We start from the raw sequence: 20,996 nt of genomic DNA, 5'->3' as shown, positions 1-20,996 counted from the left end.
ATGGCTGTATTCAGGTTGGCAAAATTTTGTTGAGGATTTTTGCATCGAAGTTTACCAGTGATATTGGCCTATAGTTTTCCTTTTTTTTTTGTATTTTCTTTGTTGGGCTTTGATATCAGAGTGATGTTGGCCTCGTAGAATGTGTTATGAAGTGTTCCATCTTCCCTAGTTTTCTGGAATGACTTGAGAAGGATAGGTATTAAATCCTCTCTGAAAGTTTGGTAGAATTTCCCAGAGAAGCTGTCTGGTCTTGGGCTTTTATTCTTTGGGATGCTTTTGATTACTGTTTCAATCTCTTTCCTTGTGATTGGTCTATTCAGATTCTCTGTTTCTTCTTGATTCAGCTTTGGGAGGTTGTAAGAGTCTAAGAATTTATCCATTTCCTCTAGATTGTCCATTTTGTTAGCATATAGTTTTTCACAGTGTTCTCTTATAATCCGTTGTATTTCTGTGTTGTCCTTTGTTATTTCTCCTCTTTCATTTCTACTTTTGTTTATCTGAGCTTTCTCTCTTTTTTTCTTTGTAAGTCTGGCTAAGGGTTTGTCAATTTTATTTATCTTCTTGAAGAACCAGCTCTTTGTTTCATTGATCCTTTCTACTGCCTTTTTTGTTTCCATAGCATTTATTTCTGCTCTGATTTTTATTATTTCTCTCCTTCTGCTGACTTTGGGCTTTGTTTGTTCTTCTTTTTTAATTCAGTTAGGTGTAGTTTGGGATTATTTCTTTGGGATTTTTCTTGTTTGTTAAGGTATGTCTGTATTGCGATGAATTTCCCTCTTAATACAGCTTTTGCTGCATCCCATATGAGTTGGTATGGTATGTTATCATTTTCATTTGTCTCCAGATCTTTTTTGATTTCTCCTTTAATTTCTTCAGTGATCCATTGCTTGTTCAATAGCATGTTGTTTAGTCTCCACATCTTTGTCCCTTTCTAAGCTTTCTTTTTGTAATTAATTTCTAGCTTTATAGCATTGTGACTGGGAAAGATGCTTATTATAATTCCAATCTTAAATTTATAGAAGCTTGCCTTGTTTCCCAACATATGGTCTATCCTTGAGAATGTTCCATGTGCACTTGAGAAGAATGTGTATTCTGCTGTTTTTGGATGGAATGTTCTATACATGTCTATTAAGTCCAACTGGTTTAGCTTTTCATTTAATTCCACTGTTTCCTTGTTGATTTTCTGTCTGGATGATCTATCCATTGATGTGAGTAGGGTGTTGAGGTCCTCTACTATTATTGTGTCATTATTAATATCTTCTTTTAGGTTTGTTAATAGTTGCTTTATGAACTTTGGAGCTCCTGTGTTGGGTGCACAGATATTTTCAGTGTTCTTTCTTCTTGATGGAGTGTCCCTTTGATCATTATATACTGCCCCTCTTTGTCTCTCTTTACCTGTCTTTTCTTGAAGTCTACTTTGTCTGATATAAATATTGTGACACCTGCTTTCTTTTGTTTGCCATTAGCTTGGAGTATCATTTTCCATCCCTGAATTCACTCTGAGCCTGTGTTTGTCATTGGAGCTGAGATGTTTCCTGGAGGCAGCATATTGTTGGTTCTTGTTCTTTAATCCATCTTGCCACTCGGTGTCTTTTTATTGGAGAATTCAATCTATTTACGTTTAGGGTGATTATCGATATATGAGGGCTTAATGCTGCCATTTTATCACTCAGTTTCTGGTTCTTCTGCATTTCCTTTGTTTCTCATCCTGTGTATTTTGGTCTACCAGTCAAGTTATGTAGTTTTTTATGTTGTGTTTCTTTGTTTTCTCCTTATTTATTATTTGTGTCTCTGTTCTACTTTTTTGTTTAGTGGTTACCATGAGGTTTGTATTCACAATCTCATGGATAAGACAGTCCCTCTTCTGATGGCTTCTTCTTTCCTTAGACTAAACTGATTCAGTCCCTTTCCTCCTCCCCTCCTAAGTTGTTTTTCTCACATCTTATTCCATCTTATGTTATGAGTTTGTGGTTAAAATAACAAGATTACCTTTGTTTTTGGTGTTTTCCTTCCTTTGTCTTTAATATTATACTTGAGTATTTACTATCTTGCTCTGATTCTGTCTACCTATTCATCTTCTTACTCCGTGCTTTGTAACCCCTTTCTCCCTTTCTTTTTTCAGATATGAGGGCCTTCTTGAGGATTTCTTGTAGGGGGGTGTCTTGTGGCTATGAACCCCCTTAGCTTATGTTTGTCTGAGGAAGTTTTTATTTCTCCATCATATCTGAAGGATATCTTTGCTGGATAGAGTATTCTTGGCTGAAAATTTGTCTTTCAAAGATTTGAATATGCCATTCTAGTCTCTCCTAGCCTGTAAGCTTTCTGCAGATAAATCTGCTGAAAGCCTGATGGGTTCCTTTGTAGGTTATTTTCTTCCACCTTGCTCCCCTTCGTATTCTTTCTTTACCATTCACTTTTGCCAGTTTATATGCCTTGCAGTAGGTCTCTTTACACTGACATATTTAGGAGATCTGGTAGCCTCTTCCACATGGATTTCCATCTTCTTCCCTAGGTTTGGGAAGTTCTCTGATATTACTTCTTTGAAGAAGTTTTCTGCTCCATTCTCTTTCTCTTCTCCTTCTTGAATACCTATAATTCTTTTGTTGCATTTCCTAATTGAGTCGGATATTTCTCAGAGGCTTTCTTCATTTCTTTCTAGTCTTAGTTCTCTCTCCTCCTCTATCTGGAGCATTTCAACATGTCTGCCTTTGATTATGCTGATACGCTCCTCTATGATGTCCTCTTGGGCATTCATGGAATCCATATTTTGGTTTGTTTCTTCCACTGTGTCTTTCATCTCTAATATTTCTTTTTTTTTAAAGATTGGCACCTGAGCTAACAACTGTTGCCAATCTTCTTTTTTTTCTTATCCCCAAAGCCCCCCAGTACATAGTTGTATATTCTAGTTGTGAGTGCCTCTGGTTGTGCTATGTGGGACGCTGCCTCAGCATGGCCTAATGAGTGGTGCCATGTCCGTGCCCAGGATCTGAACTGGCCAAACTTCGGGCCACTGAAGCAGAGCACGCAAACTTAACCACTCAGCCATTGGGCTGGCCCCTCATCTCCAATATTTCTGATTGATTCTTCTTTATAGCTTCAATCTCTTTCATGAAGTAGCTCCTGAACTCATTGAATTATTTCTCTATGTTCTCTTTTAACTCATTGAGTTTTTTGATGATAGCTATTTTGAATTCTCATTTAGATTACATATTTGTGTGTCCCCAGGACTGATTTCTGGGTAAATGTCATTTTCTCTCTGGTCTGGAGATCTAATATAATGTTTGGTATTGCTAGAGAGACTGACTTTGTTTTTTCACATCCTGGTGTTATTTGGTCACAGTTACCGCCCATCACCAGTGGGTGTGGTCAAGAGCTACATATTCTGAGCCCTCTGCCTTCAGCCAAGATCCCAGGCACTGGAGCCTTGCTGGGCAGGTGGGGGAGGGGCTCTTTCTCCTGCATGCTCTCAGGATTTTCTCACTCTTCTCTCGCTATCTGCTCTCCTGGGGTGTTGGCTTGATAAGGTCATCCACTACAAAAGCTTTCACCCCAGTAGAGGGCTACTCTCTAGGCTGCAAGGGCACTTGGGATCCTTGATGCTCCTGCAAACAAATGTCCCCTCTCCTATCTCTTCCCTGTCAGAGGCCTCTCGTGGTCCTGGGCCGCAGTCTTTGGGGGAGGGTGCCAAGTTTTCTCTTACCCCATTCCACCTCCTCTGAGGGGGGCTCCAGCCTCTCTGCTTTCCCTCGTATGGCTGCATGGGTCTCTCCAACGTTTCTCGTGCTGTGTTTGAATGTCCTCTGTTGGAGTATGAATGTCCTTCTCATTGTAGGTTGGAGGGGAGAGATTACAGGGAAAACTCCCTCCGCCATGATGTGACGTCACTAAGGAAAACTTTTTAATGCTACAAGTCACAATTCACAATGAAGATATAATAGTTATAAATATCTATGCTCCAAATACCCTAATAATAAGGAGACAGGATAGAAATACAAGGAGACAGATAGAAATATATTTTACATAGGAGATTTTAATACACCACTTTCACTACAAGACAGAACAAATAGACAAGGTATCGATAAGGTTATAGAAGACGTAAACCACATAATCAATATGGAAGATCTAAAGACTGTGTACTGAATAGTGCATATATAGATATATATATCTGATAATAGAGGATTCATCTTCTTCTCAAGCACACATGGAACATCCACAAAAATTGGTCAAGATAAAGGGTCACAAAGAAAACATCTGAAAATTTAAAAACCTTCTGTTAAACAACTCTTCAGGAAGAGAGAAATATAAAATATAATTAGAGAATTTCTAAAATATAGTGATAATGAAAATACTACATATCAGATTTCATGGGATACATTTAAAGCAGTGATCAGAGAAAATTTATAACCTTAAACATTTATATCAATAAAATGAAAGAATGAAAATAAATTTAATTTCAACTCAAAAGAATGAGAGAAAATAAGGCAAACCAAAAGCAAGCACAAAGAAGAAGATATTAAAGATAAAGGCAGAAGGAATAAGGTAGAGAGGAGGAAAGCAATAGATCTAATTTAATCAATCAGAATCCATTTTTTTAATTAACAAAATAAATAAGCCACCAGCTAACTTAAGAGAAAAAGGGAGACAAAGCCCAAGTATACAAACTAAGAAATAGCAAAGGGAAAATAACCACTGAAACATAAGAAATTTTAAATTTCTAAGAAACTACTTTGTGTACCTCTATAGAAACAAGCTTTAAAAGCAAGGCATAAATAGATAATTTCTTAGGAAAATATAGTTTACCAAAAGTGATCTCCTTAGAGATAAAAGCTTAAACAGACCAATTTTCACAGAGGAAACAGAGGAAGTTATCAAGGCCCAGATTCACAGAGGAATTCAAATCATCAACGGCCATAAAGTCCCAATGCCATAAAAATTGTTTCAGAGCTTAAAAAATGAAAGAAAATTTCAAAACACTATTTATGAAACAAGTATGACATTGACACCTAAACCTAATACAGTATAAAAATAAAATTACCAGTTAAAGGATATAATGGTAGAGAGATCCCATTTAAAACAGCAACAAAAGATAAAATATTTAGGAATAAACTTAGTAATAAATGTACAAAACTATGTCAGGAAAATTGTAAACACTCCTGAAAGATACAAAAGTAGATTTTAACAAGTGGAAAGACTTTTCTTCTTCTCGATAGGATGTTTTCAACACCACAAAGATGTCACTTTTCCCTAAGTTAAATTATAAATTTAACACAGTCCCAATGAGAAGACCAACAACCTCTTTTTTGTAGAGCAAGACACAGAAAGAAAACAATAAACAACAGTTAGGAAAACATGCAAAAGTAAGTAAAGCTTAAGGGGCCAGGAGGGGAGGGCATATTAACTCTACCAGATATTAGACATACTTAAATCCTTTAGAGTTAAAATAATGTTTTACTCACTTATGAATAGATAGACCAATTAATTCTCAAATCACTGAGGCAAAGATGAACTTTTAAAATTAATGCTGTCAGGATAACTGAACAGCCATTTGGGAAAATATAAACTTAGATGTATACATTATACCACACACAAAAATAAACACCATGGGCATCAGAGTTAACTGAAAAAATAAAATCATACTATATTCCAAGAAAGCATGGATGAATTCCTCTATCACCTAGCTATAGGAAAGTTTTCTGACAAATGACCCAAAATCCAGAAGCAATAAAAGAAACACAGATACGTTTGATGACATAGAAATTTGGCATGGCAAAAAACATCCTAAGCGAAGTCAAAGGACAGAGGAAAAAGTGAGAGAAAATATACACAACACACATCACAGATAAAGAGCTAATATCTGGAATCCATAAAGAATTCTTCAAAATTGAGAAGAAAATAAAGACAGAAAACTCTATGGAAAAAAGAGCAAAGATATGAACAGCCAATTCAGAAATACATACGTCTATAAATATGTTTGTTTATTTAAAATGTAAAGTAATAAAGAGATGAAAAATATGAGAGAAAAGTTAGCCACAGAAGAGAGACTCAGGAAATGAAATATCCCTCTAATTTGAGTTCCAGAAGCAGAAAACAGAATTGGAGGGAAGAAATAAGCAAAGAAATAACAGAAAGAAAATTCTAGGCCTAAGAGAGACTTGAATCTTCAGTTCAAAGGCCCAGCAGAATGAAAGAAAAAGGTCTGAAATTTCAAACCTGCAAAACATAAAGAAAAAACCCCAGTAGCTTCCTATGGTGAGAGAGAAACAGCTTACCTAGGAAGGAATGAGACTGGGATCTTCATGGGCAGCATCAGCCTTGTTATCAGTAACACTGGATGCTAGAAATCAATGGATCAATGTTACTCTACATTAAAAATGCCATACCCAGACAAGCTGCCAATCAAGTGTGAGGACAAAATGCAGCCATTTTCTGACCTTCAAGATCTTGTAAGATTCCCTTACCATAAACTCTTTCTGAAAAAGAAATAACTTGAAATTTTTTCATTTTTGAAAATGAAATCCAAAAAAGAGGAAGTGGATGATCTTCCCAGAGATACAATAAAAAGCAAGCCCAGGTTGAGAGCTTGCAGTAGCCACCCTGAATTATGAGCAGGTCAGAGGGCCTCAGAAGTATGTCTTCAAGAAGAAAATGTATGCATTACAAAAATTCTATGATAAAGAATCTATAAGATATTATTAATGCAATGAAGATATATGCAACTGTATACACAAGAAAAAAAGAAAGGACACTAGAAAATGCCAGAGGGAAAGATATATAAGAAGTCATTGTCTGAGTCTGAAAGGAATGAAATTGTGGCATGATTTTGAGCAACTGAGGGAGCGTGCGAAAAGAGAACTCATTTAACCTTAACATTTGTGGCATTCTCCTTTAGTGACACAGGTTTAATGACATAGGATTATATCTCTCACCCCAGAGGTTTAATCATATTACATATACAAATGCATTTTACTGATTTCTATGATTTAGAATCAACCTATAGTCAAAGAAAAAAACCCACATAGAGAAAAAAAGTAAAACATATTAAACATCTTAGCAATGGAAAGGAAGTGGCATACAGGTAGAACTTGGAGGACGGGAGAGAGTAAAGAAAGATGGAAATATATAGTCGAAAATTGACAGATATTTTTTCTTTTTTCTTAAAAGATTGGCCCTGAGCTAACATCTGTTGTCAATTTTTTTTCCTCGTCTTCTTCTCTCTAAAGCCCCCCAGTACACAGTTGTATATCCTAGTTGCAGGTCCTTCCAGTGCTGCTCTGTGGGACGCCGCCACAGCATGGCTTGATGAGAGGTGCTAGGTCTGCACCCAGGATCCTAACCCAGGGAAACTCTGGGTCACTGAACGGAGCATGCAAACTTAACCGCTTGGCCACGGGGCCTGCCCCCTCAACAGGTATTTTCTACAGTTGCTAGATCACCAGACAGAAGTATGCTGTTTAAATGTATGATGGTAACTATTACATGGTCTAAAATTAATAATGTAACTAGCAAAAATTAAGGGGTGAAAGGGAGCAAGGAGAGGGAAAACATCATTAGTATGCAAAACATTTTTCATGTTGAGGAATCACAAGATACTGTCTAAAGTTGATAAATCAATCAACACAGACATAAATACACAGGTTAGTATCATGGAGATAACTACCACATTGAGGTGATGGAAGTAGCACTGAGCCAGGAGCCAGAAAATCTAAGTCCTAAGCTTAGCCCTTCACCAGCTATGGGAATTTACACAAGTTCCTTCTTCTACCTGGCTTAATATCCAACTCTGTAAACATGGATAGTTCTTTTCTTTTTTTTAATATTCAGATCTTTTTTTTTAATGCTTTTTTTTGTTTGTTTTTTGGGGGGCTGAGGAAGATTGGCCCCAAGTTAACATCTGTTGCCAGTCTTCCTCTTCTCTTTGTTTTCCCTCCCCAAAGCCCCAGTACATAGCTGTATGTTCAAGCTGTAAGTCTTTCTAGTTTTTCTGTGTGGGATGCAGCCACAGCATGGCTTGGTGAGCCGTATGTAGGTCCACATCCAGGATCCAAACTGACGAACCCTGGCTGCCAAAGCAGAGGGCACAGACTTAACCTCTCAGCTACAGGGCCGGCCCGTGCAGATAGTTCTAAAGGTGTGGTCTTCAGACTGGCAGCATCAGCATCTCCTGTAACTTGTTAGAAATGAAAATTATTGAGCCCCACCCAAAATACTGAATCAGAAACTCTGGAGTGGGGCCAGCAATCTGTGTTTTAACAAGTTCCCCAAATGATTCTGATGCATGCTAATGTCTGAGAACCACCAAGCTACACCAGGGGCCAACAAAGTACAGTCCATGTGCCAAATCCGCTGCACTCCCATTTTGTCAATAAAGTTTTATTGGAACACAGCCACACTCATTTGTTATGTATTGTCCATGGTTGCTTTTGAGCTACAACAGCAGAGTTCAATAGTTGAGGAGGAGACCATATGGCCTGCCAAACCTAAAATATTTGCTTTGTTACAGAAAAAGTTTGATGACCTTTAACTCAGAATATTCTGACTGATAATACCAAGTGCACACCATCACTAAATTTAATGCAAGGTTTATTATCCCAGTCAAGTTGTAAAGATTATTGAATCAGAAAGGTGTTTGTGCTGATGCCTATAGTCCTTTAATAAGGTATTGTGGACTAACCTTGAATCCTGCCCCCCCCTTCATTCTCAGGACCCCTTAAAATAGTAAGTAATAAATAGTAAAAAGTCATGTAACAATTAGTAAATAAGTAAATAGTATAAAATAATGGAATAAAACAAATAGTAAAAAGTCAACACCTTCTCTGGCTCACAGAGTCTTAGGAAACTTTCATGACCACGTAATAACTGGTGGAGGGCATGTTGAGTTTCCTGCGCTCCATCCAAAGCTTGATTTCTTAAAAAGCAACATTCACACTTTAAAGCTAATACTACACTCAATATCTTTTCCAATTTCACCTCAATTCTTCAGACCACCTCATCTCCAAAACAACCCACATCATATAATAAATAGGAGAGGAACCTGCTTTTTATGGATTGTGGCAATTATCTTTTTTATAATTGACAATATCACTGAGTAGACCACATTCCAGATCTTTACAACAATTGGCACCCATAAATTTAGGAGGCTGTGCTTTGAATGTCAAAAGAAACCTAAACTGAACACATCAGAAAAGGGAAAGTGGGCTCCTATCTGACAGATGACACGCAGGCAGGATGGAGTAGAGGTATTCTAAAGCAAGCACCTAAGCAAATAACAAAGAAAAGCCATTATCTACACACTAGGTCATTCTACTGGGGAGAAATAATGTCAGGCCCCTAGCTCTTACACATAGAAGGAAAGAAATCTGGCATATTAAATTTTTTGTCTGCCCTCTAGTATAGTTCACTCAATCCTCTTGGCATATGCAACTTACTTGCCAGTGTCACCATTTATTCATAATAAACCTATACAGTGCTTTCTGATTTTGAGCCATAGGTGGTGCCGAAGGTCTGGCCTCTCAAGGCATCCTTCCTAAGGGCTCTGAAGCAAATCTACCCACCTTGGGCAATGCAGCAGCCCAACTAGACTCCCGGCTCTGGACCTCTATCCTTCTAAGTCAAATGAATGACTCCATCTCCTTGACTCCAGGGGGCAATTCCATAGCCAGTGCAGGAAATAACACACCCCTACCCTAGCTACTCGATCAAAGTGGTACTTTTCCATTAATACTATTCAAAGCCAACTAAAAACAGGTGGTTTTCCATTGCCTTCATAATGGTAAGAGGACCAGGTTGAAATCACTTCTCTGATGAGGCTGGTCTCTAAAGTTGACAAGTTGTTATAAGCTCATTCAGTCTTTCAATATGAAAGAGCAAGCCTCATTTTAATACACAGGCCAAATAGTAACACTGTCCTTCTCTCCTGCCTTCCTGAAGTACAAATATCAAACAGCATTCTATCAGACAGCATATTACAAAAGAGGATACGACTCATCTCCAAGACTATCAGGCTTCATGGGAGGAAAACAGACATAGGAGAATTCTTTGAACTTACATAGGCCTCTCAACAGATTCATTACAGAAAAGGACCTTTACAAATAGTAAACAATTGTCAGATCCACCACTGCTATGAAATTCAACTCTTGCACCATCTAATAAAAGTACTTTCTCCAATCCCTTTCTAATAATGAACTCAGAACTGTGAGTAAAACAAAGAAACTGAATAGAGGAATAGACTAATAAAAATTCATGCTTAGTGATACAAATACTGATTTGGGGAAAAACAATGATTCAGAATGTTTTACTAATGCCTTTTGGAATCACTTGGCTACAATCTGTAGCCACAGGAGACACGTTTTAAAAGACAATATCCTGCATAACTAATACCTTTGAGAAATTGACCCCTAGGATTATTCTGCTATTCTTATAAGATGAATTGTGAAAACTCTTAGTAGTCTAATTTATATATTAGATGATACACCTGATAGGCTAAAATAGGCCCTCGTTGTTATTGGAAATGTAAGTGATGTGGTAACAACATATTGACAAATATTTTAATACCATGAGATCCACATGGGAAGATTCCTAATTCAATAGTTCAGTAATACATATAATTCACAAAGAAATCCCAGAGTCTGGGAAACTCAGGAAATAGCATTTTTGGCTTATATTGTATTTAAAGAGAAGACATACAGAACTGTGAAAGCAAAAGTAAAAGATTTGGGTACAGTTCTCCCTCAGTCTTTCAACTTCACCATATCCCCCACCACCTCATCTTATCTGAAAGCTAAGTCTAATTCCACATTTTCTTCCCCACGCGTCTCAAATGCCTGCTCCCTTCCACCGCAGCTCCTCCCGGTCCGCTCCTAGCACAGTGATCCTCACCCGGGGCTGCACGTTGGAACCACCAGGGCGCTTGCAGCACTACTGAAGCCCAGGTTCCACCCCCAGAAACTCTGGTTTAATAGGTCTGAGTTATGATCTGGGCATCAGGATTTTTTAAAAACTCCCCACGTGATCCTAATGTAAGCAAAGAATCGGAACCATTGAACTAGCCTGATTTTGGTAAGGGAGAGCCAAAAAAAGTAGCAAAATAAAACAAGACGAAATAATCAAAACCAAAATGAGTTCTCAATTCCACGTGCTCAGACGTGCAAGAGCAACAAGGTCCTAGGGCGAATACGATTCCCAAAGCTGACCGCCATCACTAGTTTCTCACTCTCATTCCTCCCCCACCCCCATCAGTCCCCAATGTCTGTCTTTCCTGGCCATCCCCTTCTACCAGGTCCTCCTGCCATCACACTAGCTCCCTCCCTCTTCTCCTGGTACCTACTTCAGTGTAGAAGCCCCTAATTCATCTCTCTGCCTCCTTTCTCCCTATCCCTCTGATCCATCCTGCACACCACTGCCAAGTTAGTCCGGTCGGCATTCTCCGAACCTCCACCGGCGTCTTCCCACTCACCACGCCTGAACTCCTCAACTTGGTGGAAAAGGCCTTGCCGAGTGTGTTCCCAGCTGTCTTCCCAGCTCTCATTTCTCACTACTATCTGAAAAGGAGTCTCACTCTGTTCTGGTCAACCTGGACAGTCTGTAATTCCCCAAACAGGCTCCACTGAAAACTTCAAAATCCACAGGGGCTCAAAATAGAAGGCAGGTCGTTTACCCCAGATCACACAGCTGGTGAGCAGTCCAATCTGGATTTCAGTCCAGGTTTGGGCTGTGTCCAAAACTCTTAAATACCATCCTGTTCTCTCTCTGGAACGTCCTTCTCCATATCTACCTGTGCAAATTTTACCCATCCTTCAAGGCCACTTCATTCCTGAAGCTTTCCCTGGTTTTCCTGTCTGAAGTGACTTTTTTCTCTTCTCAGCTCCTATAGTACTTTGCACATTTCACAAAATGTCATGACAACAGAGTCATGTGGTAAGTTTTCTGAGGTCTGAGACATTGTCTTATGGCCTTTTTGGTCCTTTATAGCACCTGACAGCACCCCACTCACCGATGGCACTCAGCAAACATCCGGCAAAGAATGAGCTCCTGTGGGAAGCCGTCCTGCGCTAGCCCAACCCAGCCACAACGAGAGGTGTTACTAACTTCAGGCACAGACATCCTTTCCCTGCTCTGAGTATCTGGCCATTCTCCTCTTCCATTGCATCAATTCTTCCTTGCTCTATGTCATGAGCCCTCTGCCAATTGCCTATAAAACATTTCGCAACCTGGGAAGGGGTCTAATGCCTGGTGACTACTGTAACATTTAGGACAATGCAAATTTTGATAAATATGAATCATAAAAGGGACAAAGGTGGTTTGACTCTTTGGAACCTGGAATAGAAACTGCACAGCAAAGTTCAGGTCAAATTCCCCTTTCAGGCCCTCTTACCCACTGTCTCTGTCTTATGTTGAAAGAAATAAGGGGTAGGGCAGCGAGTGGGAATGAGGAAACGCCAGAAAGAGGAAGGGGGGTAAGTGGTCAAATGGCTACTCTTTCTCAAGAGACAAACAGCATTCTAGGAAACTCAAATACGCCCTAGTTTACAAGAAATTATACAAGGAACACAGAGCAGAAAAAAGACATCAGGCCAAAACAGACAGCAGCCCCTTGTTTCGTCTTGTCTTCTACATCTGTGAGACACGCGTTTCTACCCCTCACTGCTTCCCTCCACCCTGGTTCAAGTGACACTCGATGTACCGTCCTCAGTGCGACTCGTAAAAGCCTGCAAGCATAAGATGAAAATCACTCATTTTACTCAGCATATGACTGCATCCGGGGGGTTAAGTAGAATGAGAAAATTAGTGAGTTTAAAACAAATAGAATGAGAATGGCAGGGGCATACCCACCCTTTGCCAACCTCCCTGCTCACCCTCTTCATTGCTGTTCCCCACGGAAGCAGAAGTTGCTAAACTGATGCGTCATTGCCTTGGAATCCAACTGAGTCAAAGAGGGAGACCAAGTTCAACTCCCTACAACCCAGAGAGGTCAAGGCAGGAGTGAGGGAGGGGTCCCCCGTCTCTGCCAGGGTCCCCCTTCTCACTCTAGAACAAATACCTTTTGATTGAAATGAATCATATCAGAACTGGAAATTCTACCAACATCACTTCTTGAGAACCTACTGTGCTAGGGCTAAGGAAAAAACAAAAAGAAAAAAAGCATTGTCCCCCGCTCTGAGTAGCTCATAGTCTAATGGGAGAGGCAGGATTAATTTCCATCAACCATGGTGTTATAAGGGGTAAGCTTGGGGTTCTGTGGAAATAAAAAATAAAAGAGTCTGTAAGAGCAGAAGTGGGGTCAGGGAGGAAATGAGATCAGACTGAGCACTGATGACTGTGTAGGAGTTAGCCAGGCCCAGAGGGTGGGAAAGGTGCTCCTCTAGAGAGAACCGCAGGGTCAAAGCCCAGAGACGTACAGAATCCTTCCTCCAACAAAGCCCAAATCCTCACGCGTCTGCATGATGCACACCAGATGCGGGGATGGGAGGAGGACAGGGAGGGAATTGGTAATATAATTGAAATACTGAACTTTCAAGAAGAAATGCAATCAAGATAAATCCAGGGGCCGGCCTGGTGGCGCAGCGGTTAAGTTCGCATACTTTTCCGTGGCCCGGGGTTCGCTGGTTTGGATCCCGGGTGCGGACACGGCACGGCTTGGCAAAACCCATGCTGTAGTAGGCATCCCACGTATAAAATAGAGGAAGATGGGCATGGATGTTAGCTCAGGGCCAGTCTTCCTCAGCAAAAAGAGAAGGATTGGCAGTAGTTAGCTCAGGGCTAATCTTCCTCAAAAAAAAAAAAAATTAAATAAATCCATAGCCTTCCCCAAAGAAGTAGGAAGGGCAAAAAAACAAAAGCAAAAAATCTCTTAAGGTGGGTTTGGTTAAAGCAAAGTACTAACTTCCTAATCTCCACAGGTGGGATCACACTGCAGGTGGCCTTTCAATCTCCAAGCTGGTGTTTACCTCCAAATCATAGAAGGCAGATGGAAAGCAAGCAAACAGCACACACACATACATACATGACTGTTGTGTCAATTCTTAACCACACAGCAGATAAGGAAGAGATGATATAAGCCAAACGCATGGAGAGTGGGGCCTTCCCCGGCCGAGTCTGCTCTGCAGGAGAGCAGACATTGGAGGTCTGGGGATTTACTGACTGAAGTGGCACAAAGATGGGAGACCTGGGTTGGAGAGGGTGGACATAGCAGATACTTAAAAGCATCTCTGTCGTGGTCTTGATATGAGCATGGTCTTTATTCCCTGCCTTTTAGTTTCCTTTCTCTGTGCTTTAGTTTCTCCAAATGACAATGACAATTACAAACTCTGCCCCTAAATCCCTATAAATTAAATAAATTAAATAACTCCTGACATGGCTTGAGCTCCTTGAGCACGGGCCATGTGTCCCAGACAATAGGCCCCAGGAAGCCAGAATCACCTTAATCATCTAGAGCCAAGAACATCAAGGGACAAAGGCAGCATGAGCTGTTCAATCAATTTTTCATTCACTCAACAATGTTTATTAAGCAGCTTCTATGTGCACACCATAGTCAAAACTGAAACTCATTTATCATTGTTTTCTGTTCTCTTTCCACATCCCTTGTCTGTGACTGATGGATAAGAGAAACTGGCCAAGTTACATACTAGTGTCAGCTGTGCTCACGGAAGATTCTATCTCAACCCAGCCCTGCCACATGGGAAATGCGGAATAAAGCCAAAGACTAGGAAGGCAGCAGAACACTGTGCTCAGCTCACCTGGGGATGCTAGTCAGGTAGGTCATGACATTCAGGAAGTCCTCATCTGGGATGTGTTTGAACCCCACAAACTCTGGAAAAGTGATGATAGGGGCTCCGTCTTTCCCTCGGCCTCCTGCAACAAAAATGAGTGGTCAAGACATTAGGAAATTATGTTCATGTCACACCTCTGCAGGTAAGAGACTTTGACTAACATCAAGTCAGGAGATACTTATTGGCCTCCCCTTTTCTAGCCATATTATTTCAGACTAGAATATGGGAAAGTTGACACTGAGCTATTTTAAACAAATCTCTATTCTGCTACATGCTTGCTCAGTGTTGTTGTGAGAATTCAATTTTTGAATCCTTTCAAGATAGTTTCTGTATAAGAGGTAATATTGACTTAATCATTTTAGCATAGGTAGAATGGTAAATAATGCCAACACAGATATGTAATATCACTCTTTATTTTTGGAGTCAGTAAATATCAAAGATAAAATAGCATGGTGGTGAAGAGAGGTAGCTCTAAAATCAGACAGCCTGGTTCAAATCCTGCTCTGCCACTTAATTTCTACATGATTTAGGCAAGATGCTTAACCTAAATAGAGTCTCCTCACACATACAGAACCTTCCAGGGTTCTGCCCATGGAGGGAAACTGCTTTAAGAACAATGGCGCCCCAGTGAAGACCAGCTACAAATGATTGAGAGTATTTCATACATCTAAAGAAAGAGGCATGGGTGCAGGGTGTGGCTTAATGAAGACTGCGTGATTAATGAGGGTGTGGGATCAATGAAGAAACTACAGAAAAGGGAGACTCAGAAACAAAGGCAGGCAGTGTACCGCCAATGCCATTGTAAGGAGGGAGGGTCCTGGCCCACCACCACAAGGATCCAGTCCATGTCGCCAGTCTATCTGATGACACCCCCATTACGATCATCCAACCCATTCTGCTGCTCTGGGTCCAGGCCTGATAAGTATCTTCTGCTTAGGCTCTGACGTTCCATGTGAATTTGTTTCAAGGGAAACATGAGTATCTGTATCATGTAAAGGACAAGTGAGCACTGTGGTTTTTCTACACGTGACTCTTGTGAGTATTCTTAATGTGAGTCAGGCTCTAAGAGACCAATCACCATGGAATGAAAACGTGTAAGATTTATCTGCATGACCAGTCATTCCTCTCCAGGAAGTGCCTCTTTATTAATCCTGTACATTATTTTAAATTTTAAAAAAAGATACCCGCAGATTAGATGTTTGTCAAACTTTGACAAGGAAATTTGAGCTACCTCGTCATGTTGACTGAAAATAATTTAGATCAGGATATTATTAGCTTTCGCCTAATATTCTTCCTCTTTGTAGTTCCACAACCATAAGAAGTTTCAGAGAAATGTGACTTAAGAGAATTTGCATCTCTAGTAAGGTTAAATTTAGATGCATTATAACACTGCACTAATTGTATAACCAAGATTTGCCAACAGAACGGCTAAAACATTTCCAGGAACCAAAACACCCTAAGATATTCATTAGGATATGATTATATATTTAATGATTTTACCTATTATCACTAATTACAAATTAAAGCGATTCACACCTAAATGGAGAAAGGTAGGTGGGGTTTTCTTGTATATTACCACCAGCACTGAACACCAGAGAGGCCCCTGACGTTAAGTGGGGACAGCATCTGCTGTTGAATATTAGTCTTAAGAGGCAAAAGAACCAGGGAAACAAAGCTGGGTCTACCTACAGCCATGACAACCCACAACAGGCATCCAGTGCCACCTTGCGAGGAATCATGGAAATGCAAAAGGAAGGAAGAAAGACTGTGCGGAAGAAGTCCCATTCAAGGAAGATAAAGGAAACGGAAACTATTGGGACTAAGTAAAATGATGACAAATAAAATAAACCTCACTCCTCCTAGTATAATTTTTAACTTTTCATCAAATGGAAGATAACTAGCTCTACTGAGGAAAACACTAATGAGTGCTAGGGGTAGATAAGACTATTCTCATGAGGGTCTGGGTGTTGGCTGCCTGAAGACTTTCATCACAGAGAATTTGGAATGCTGGGAAACCCTAAAGGAAGATGGTGAAGACCAACAAAGGGAGAGAGAGTGAGGCAGCTACTGCTATTTGCCTTCCAGTGTATATTTTCTCTTTCTCTTCCCCCAAAGAACTTATTTTAGCTGGGAAAACCTCAGTGCCTGGGATACTAAATGTCCGACATAATAAAGAATTGTCCCAGATCCTATGTGACTTCCCAACATCTTACCAGAGACTCAGTATAAGTGGAAAATTTATAGTGAACCAATCCTAGATTTTGTTTTACATATAATCATAAAGTATTTTTTTATTTTTTCCAGTTTTATTGAGATATCATTGACATATAACATTGTATTAGTTTAAGGTGTATAACATAATGATCTGATACATGTATATATTGAGAAATGATCACCACAATAAGTTTAGTTAACATCCATTAGCTCACATAGTTACAGAACTTTTTTTCTTGTGGTGAGAACTTTTAAGATCTATTCTGTTAGCAACTTTCAAATATACAATATAGTATTGTTAATTATAGTCACCATGCTGTGCATTAGATCTCCATGACTTATTTATCTTATAACTGGAAGCTTGTACCTTTTGATCCCCTTCACCCATTTCACCACCCCTTACCCCTTGCCTCTGGCAACCACCAGTCCATTTTCTGTTTGTATGAGTTAAAGATTTTTTAGATTCCACATATAAGTAAGATCATACAGTATTTGTCTTTCTCTGTCTGACTTATTTCACTTAGCATAACACCCTGAAGGTCCATCTATGTTGTCATAAATCATAAAGTATTTTTAAACGGTTTTAACACATACCGAATTTTCTGGGAATGCAACTACCCTACAAATTAAGGGAAGAAAATACTTTACTTTGTTCAGAACTTCATCAGTGATTATTTACTATTTCAGGAAATCACTATAGTAAGGCCACTCCAGGTGTCTGATCCCCTATACCATACCACAGCAACTGCACCTGTGACATTCATGATGACGTCTCGTACAGAGACAAGCACCTGATGATTTCATTATTTCTTCCAGTGTAGCTAGACATAGCCAGCCCTGGCAGTCTAGTGGTTAAGATTCAGCACTCTTATACAACAATACATTAAAAAGATCATACATCATGATCAAGTGGGTTTCATTCCGGGGATGCAGGGATGGCTCAACATCCACAAATCTATCAACGTGATACACCACATTAACAAAATGAAGAATAAAAATCACATGATCATCTCAATAGATGCAGAGAAAGCATTTGACAAGATATAGCATCCATTTATGATAAAAACTCTAAATAAATTGGGTATAGAAAGAAAATACCTCAACATAATAAAGGCCATATATGACAAAGCCACAGCAAATATCATTCTCAATGGAGAAAAACTGAAAGCTATCCCTCTAAGAACAGGAACCAGACAAGGATGCCCATAGTATTTTATTTAACATAGTATTGGAAGTCCTAGCCAGAGCAATCAGGCAAGAAAAAGAAATAAAAGGGATCCACATTGGAAAAGAAGAAGTGAAACTGTCACTCTTTGCAGATGACATGATTTTATATCTAGAAAACCCTAAAGAGTCCACTAAAAAACTCTGAGAAATAATAAAGGAATACAGTCAAGTTGCAGGATACAAAATCAATGTACAAAAATCCGTTGCATTTCTATACACTAACAACGAAGTAGCAGAAAGAGAAATTAAGAATACAATCCCATTTACAATTGCAACAAAAAGAATAAAATACCTAGGAATAAACTTAATGAAAGAGGTGAAAGATCTGTACACCAAAAACTGTAAAACATTGTTGAAAGAAATCGAAGAAGACACAAACAAATGGAAAGATATTCCGTGCTCTTGGATTGGAAGAATTAACGTTGTTAAAATGTCCATACTTCTTAAAGCAATCTGTAGATTCAACGCAATCCCTATCAAAGTTCCAACAACGTTCTTTACAGAAATAGAACAAAGAATCCTAAAATTTATATGGAACAACAAAAGACCCCAAATAGCCAAAGGATGCCTGAGAAAAAAGAACAAAGCTGGAGGTATCACACTCCCCGATTTCAAATTATACTACAAAGCCATAGTAACCAAAACAGCATGGTACTGGCACAAAAACAGACACACAGATCAATGGAACAAAACTGAGAGCCCAGAAGTAAACCCACACGTTTATGGACAGCTAATATTCGACAAGGGAGCCAAGAGCATACGATGGAAAAAGGAGAGTCTCTTCAATAAATGGTGTTGGGAAAACTGGACAGCCACATGCAAAAGAATGAAAGTGGACCATTCCCTTACACCATGCACAAAAATCAACTCAAAATGGATTAAAGACTTGAATATAAGACCCGATACCATGAGACTTCTAGAAGAAAACATAGGCAGTACGCTCTATGACATTGGTCTGAGCAGCATATTTTCAAGTCCCACGTCTGACTGGGCAAGGGAAACTAAAGAAAAAATGAACAGATGGGACTACATCAAACTAAAAAGTTTCTGCACAGCAAAGGAAACCATCAACAAAACGAAAAGACAACCTAACAACTGGGAGAAGATATTTGCAAACCACATATCAGATAAGGGGTTAATATCCAAAATATACAAAGAACTCATACAGCTCAACAACAAAAAAACCAACAATCCAATTAGAAAATGGGCAAAAGATCTGAACAGAGATTTCTCCAAAGAAGATATACAGATGGCCAACAGGCGTATGAAAAGATGCTCAACATCATTAGCTATCACAGAAATGCAAATCAAAACTACAATGAGGTATCACCTCACTCCAGTCAGAATGGCTATAATTAACAAGACAGGAAACAACAAATGTTGGAGAGGGTGTGGAAACAAGGCAACCCTTGTTCACTGCTGGTGGCAGTGCAAACTGGTGCAGCCACTATGGAAAGCAGTATGAAGTATCCTCAGAAAATTAACGATAGATCTACCATATGATCCAGCTATTCCACTGCTGGGTATTTATCCAAAGATCTTGAAAACAGAAAGGCATAAAGATACTTGCACCCCTATGTTCATTGTGGCATTATACACAATAGCCAAGACTTGGAAGCAACCTTGGTGCCCATCAAGGGAGGAATGGATAAAGAAGATGTGGTATTTATACACGATGGACTACTACTCAGCCATAAGAAATGACGAAATCCAGCCATTTGTGACAACATGGATGGACCTTGAGGGTATTATGCTGAGTGAAATAAGTCAGAGGGAGAAAGTCAAATACCATATGATCTCACTCATAAGTAGAAGATAAAAACGACAAAAAAAGAAAAACACATAGCATTGGAGATTGGACTGGTGGTTACCATTGGGGAAGGGGGCAGGGGGGAGGGCAAAAGGGGTGATTAGGGTCACATGTGAGGGGATACACTATAATTAGTCTTGAGTGGTGAACATGATGTAATGTATCCAGAATTTGAAATATAATGTACATCCGAAAAAAATAAAAATTAAAAAATAAAAATAAAAAAATAGATTCGGCACTCTTACCACCGCAGCCTGGGTTCATTTTTGGTCAGGGAACCACATCACCCATCCATCTGTTGGTTGCCACACTGTGGCGGCTGCATGTTGCTGTGATGCAGAAAGCAATGTCACCAGTATTTCAAATACAGGCAGTGTCACCCATGGTGGACAGGTGTCAGTGGAGCTCCCAAACCAAGACAGACTAGAAGAAGGACCTGGCCGTCCACTTCCAAAAAAATTGGCTATAAATAGCAGCAGAGCATTGTCTGGTATAGAGCCAGAAAGTGAGAGGATGGTGCAAAAAAGACTAGGCAGGGTTCCTCCTTGCTGTACACAAGGTCACTAGGGAGTTGACTGACGGCACTAACAACAACGCTAGAAACACATATTGAAATACATATTAATGAAATGCACAGTATTTTACTATGCTTACCTTTCTTTTATTCCTCCTTTTATTTTATTGTTCTAAGTGTATGTGCAAGTAGGGGATGGCTGTTCACCCTCTTCCTGGGCACACAGCTAAACTACATTTCCCAGCTTCCCTTGCTGTTAAGCGTATCCATGTAACTGAGCCAGGTTCAAGTCAGTGGAATGTGGAGTGCGCTGTCACTGAGCCGAGGCTCTTAGGAAGCAGTATGCTCTCCTTCTCTGTCAGTTTTCCAGATGCAGATAATAAGAAGGCCACAAAAGGAATAATTGTAATAAAGAGTCTAAAAGTGAACGGAGCCTTCATTCCTGAACTTTCACATGAAGAAAAGT

The 20,996-nt window shown here is 39.6% G+C and overlaps 1 protein-coding gene across 1 annotated transcript in view; it reads right to left on the bottom strand.

Annotated features, from left to right (window-relative positions):
* MCF2L2 (MCF.2 cell line derived transforming sequence-like 2) overlaps positions 1-20,996 on the bottom strand; it is a 230,763-nt gene that overhangs the window by 168,521 nt on the left and 41,246 nt on the right. Inside the window, exon 4 of the mRNA XM_046658154.1 lies at positions 14,733-14,847. Within this exon, the coding sequence (XP_046514110.1) occupies positions 14,733-14,847 (115 nt within the window). The remainder of the gene's footprint in view (positions 1-14,732; positions 14,848-20,996) is intronic.

This window comes from Equus quagga, chromosome 4, assembly GCF_021613505.1.
Source record: "Equus quagga isolate Etosha38 chromosome 4, UCLA_HA_Equagga_1.0, whole genome shotgun sequence".
In the NCBI taxonomy this organism is placed as follows: domain Eukaryota; kingdom Metazoa; phylum Chordata; class Mammalia; order Perissodactyla; family Equidae; genus Equus; species Equus quagga.
This window is presented reverse-complemented; position numbering and strand designations above follow the sequence as displayed.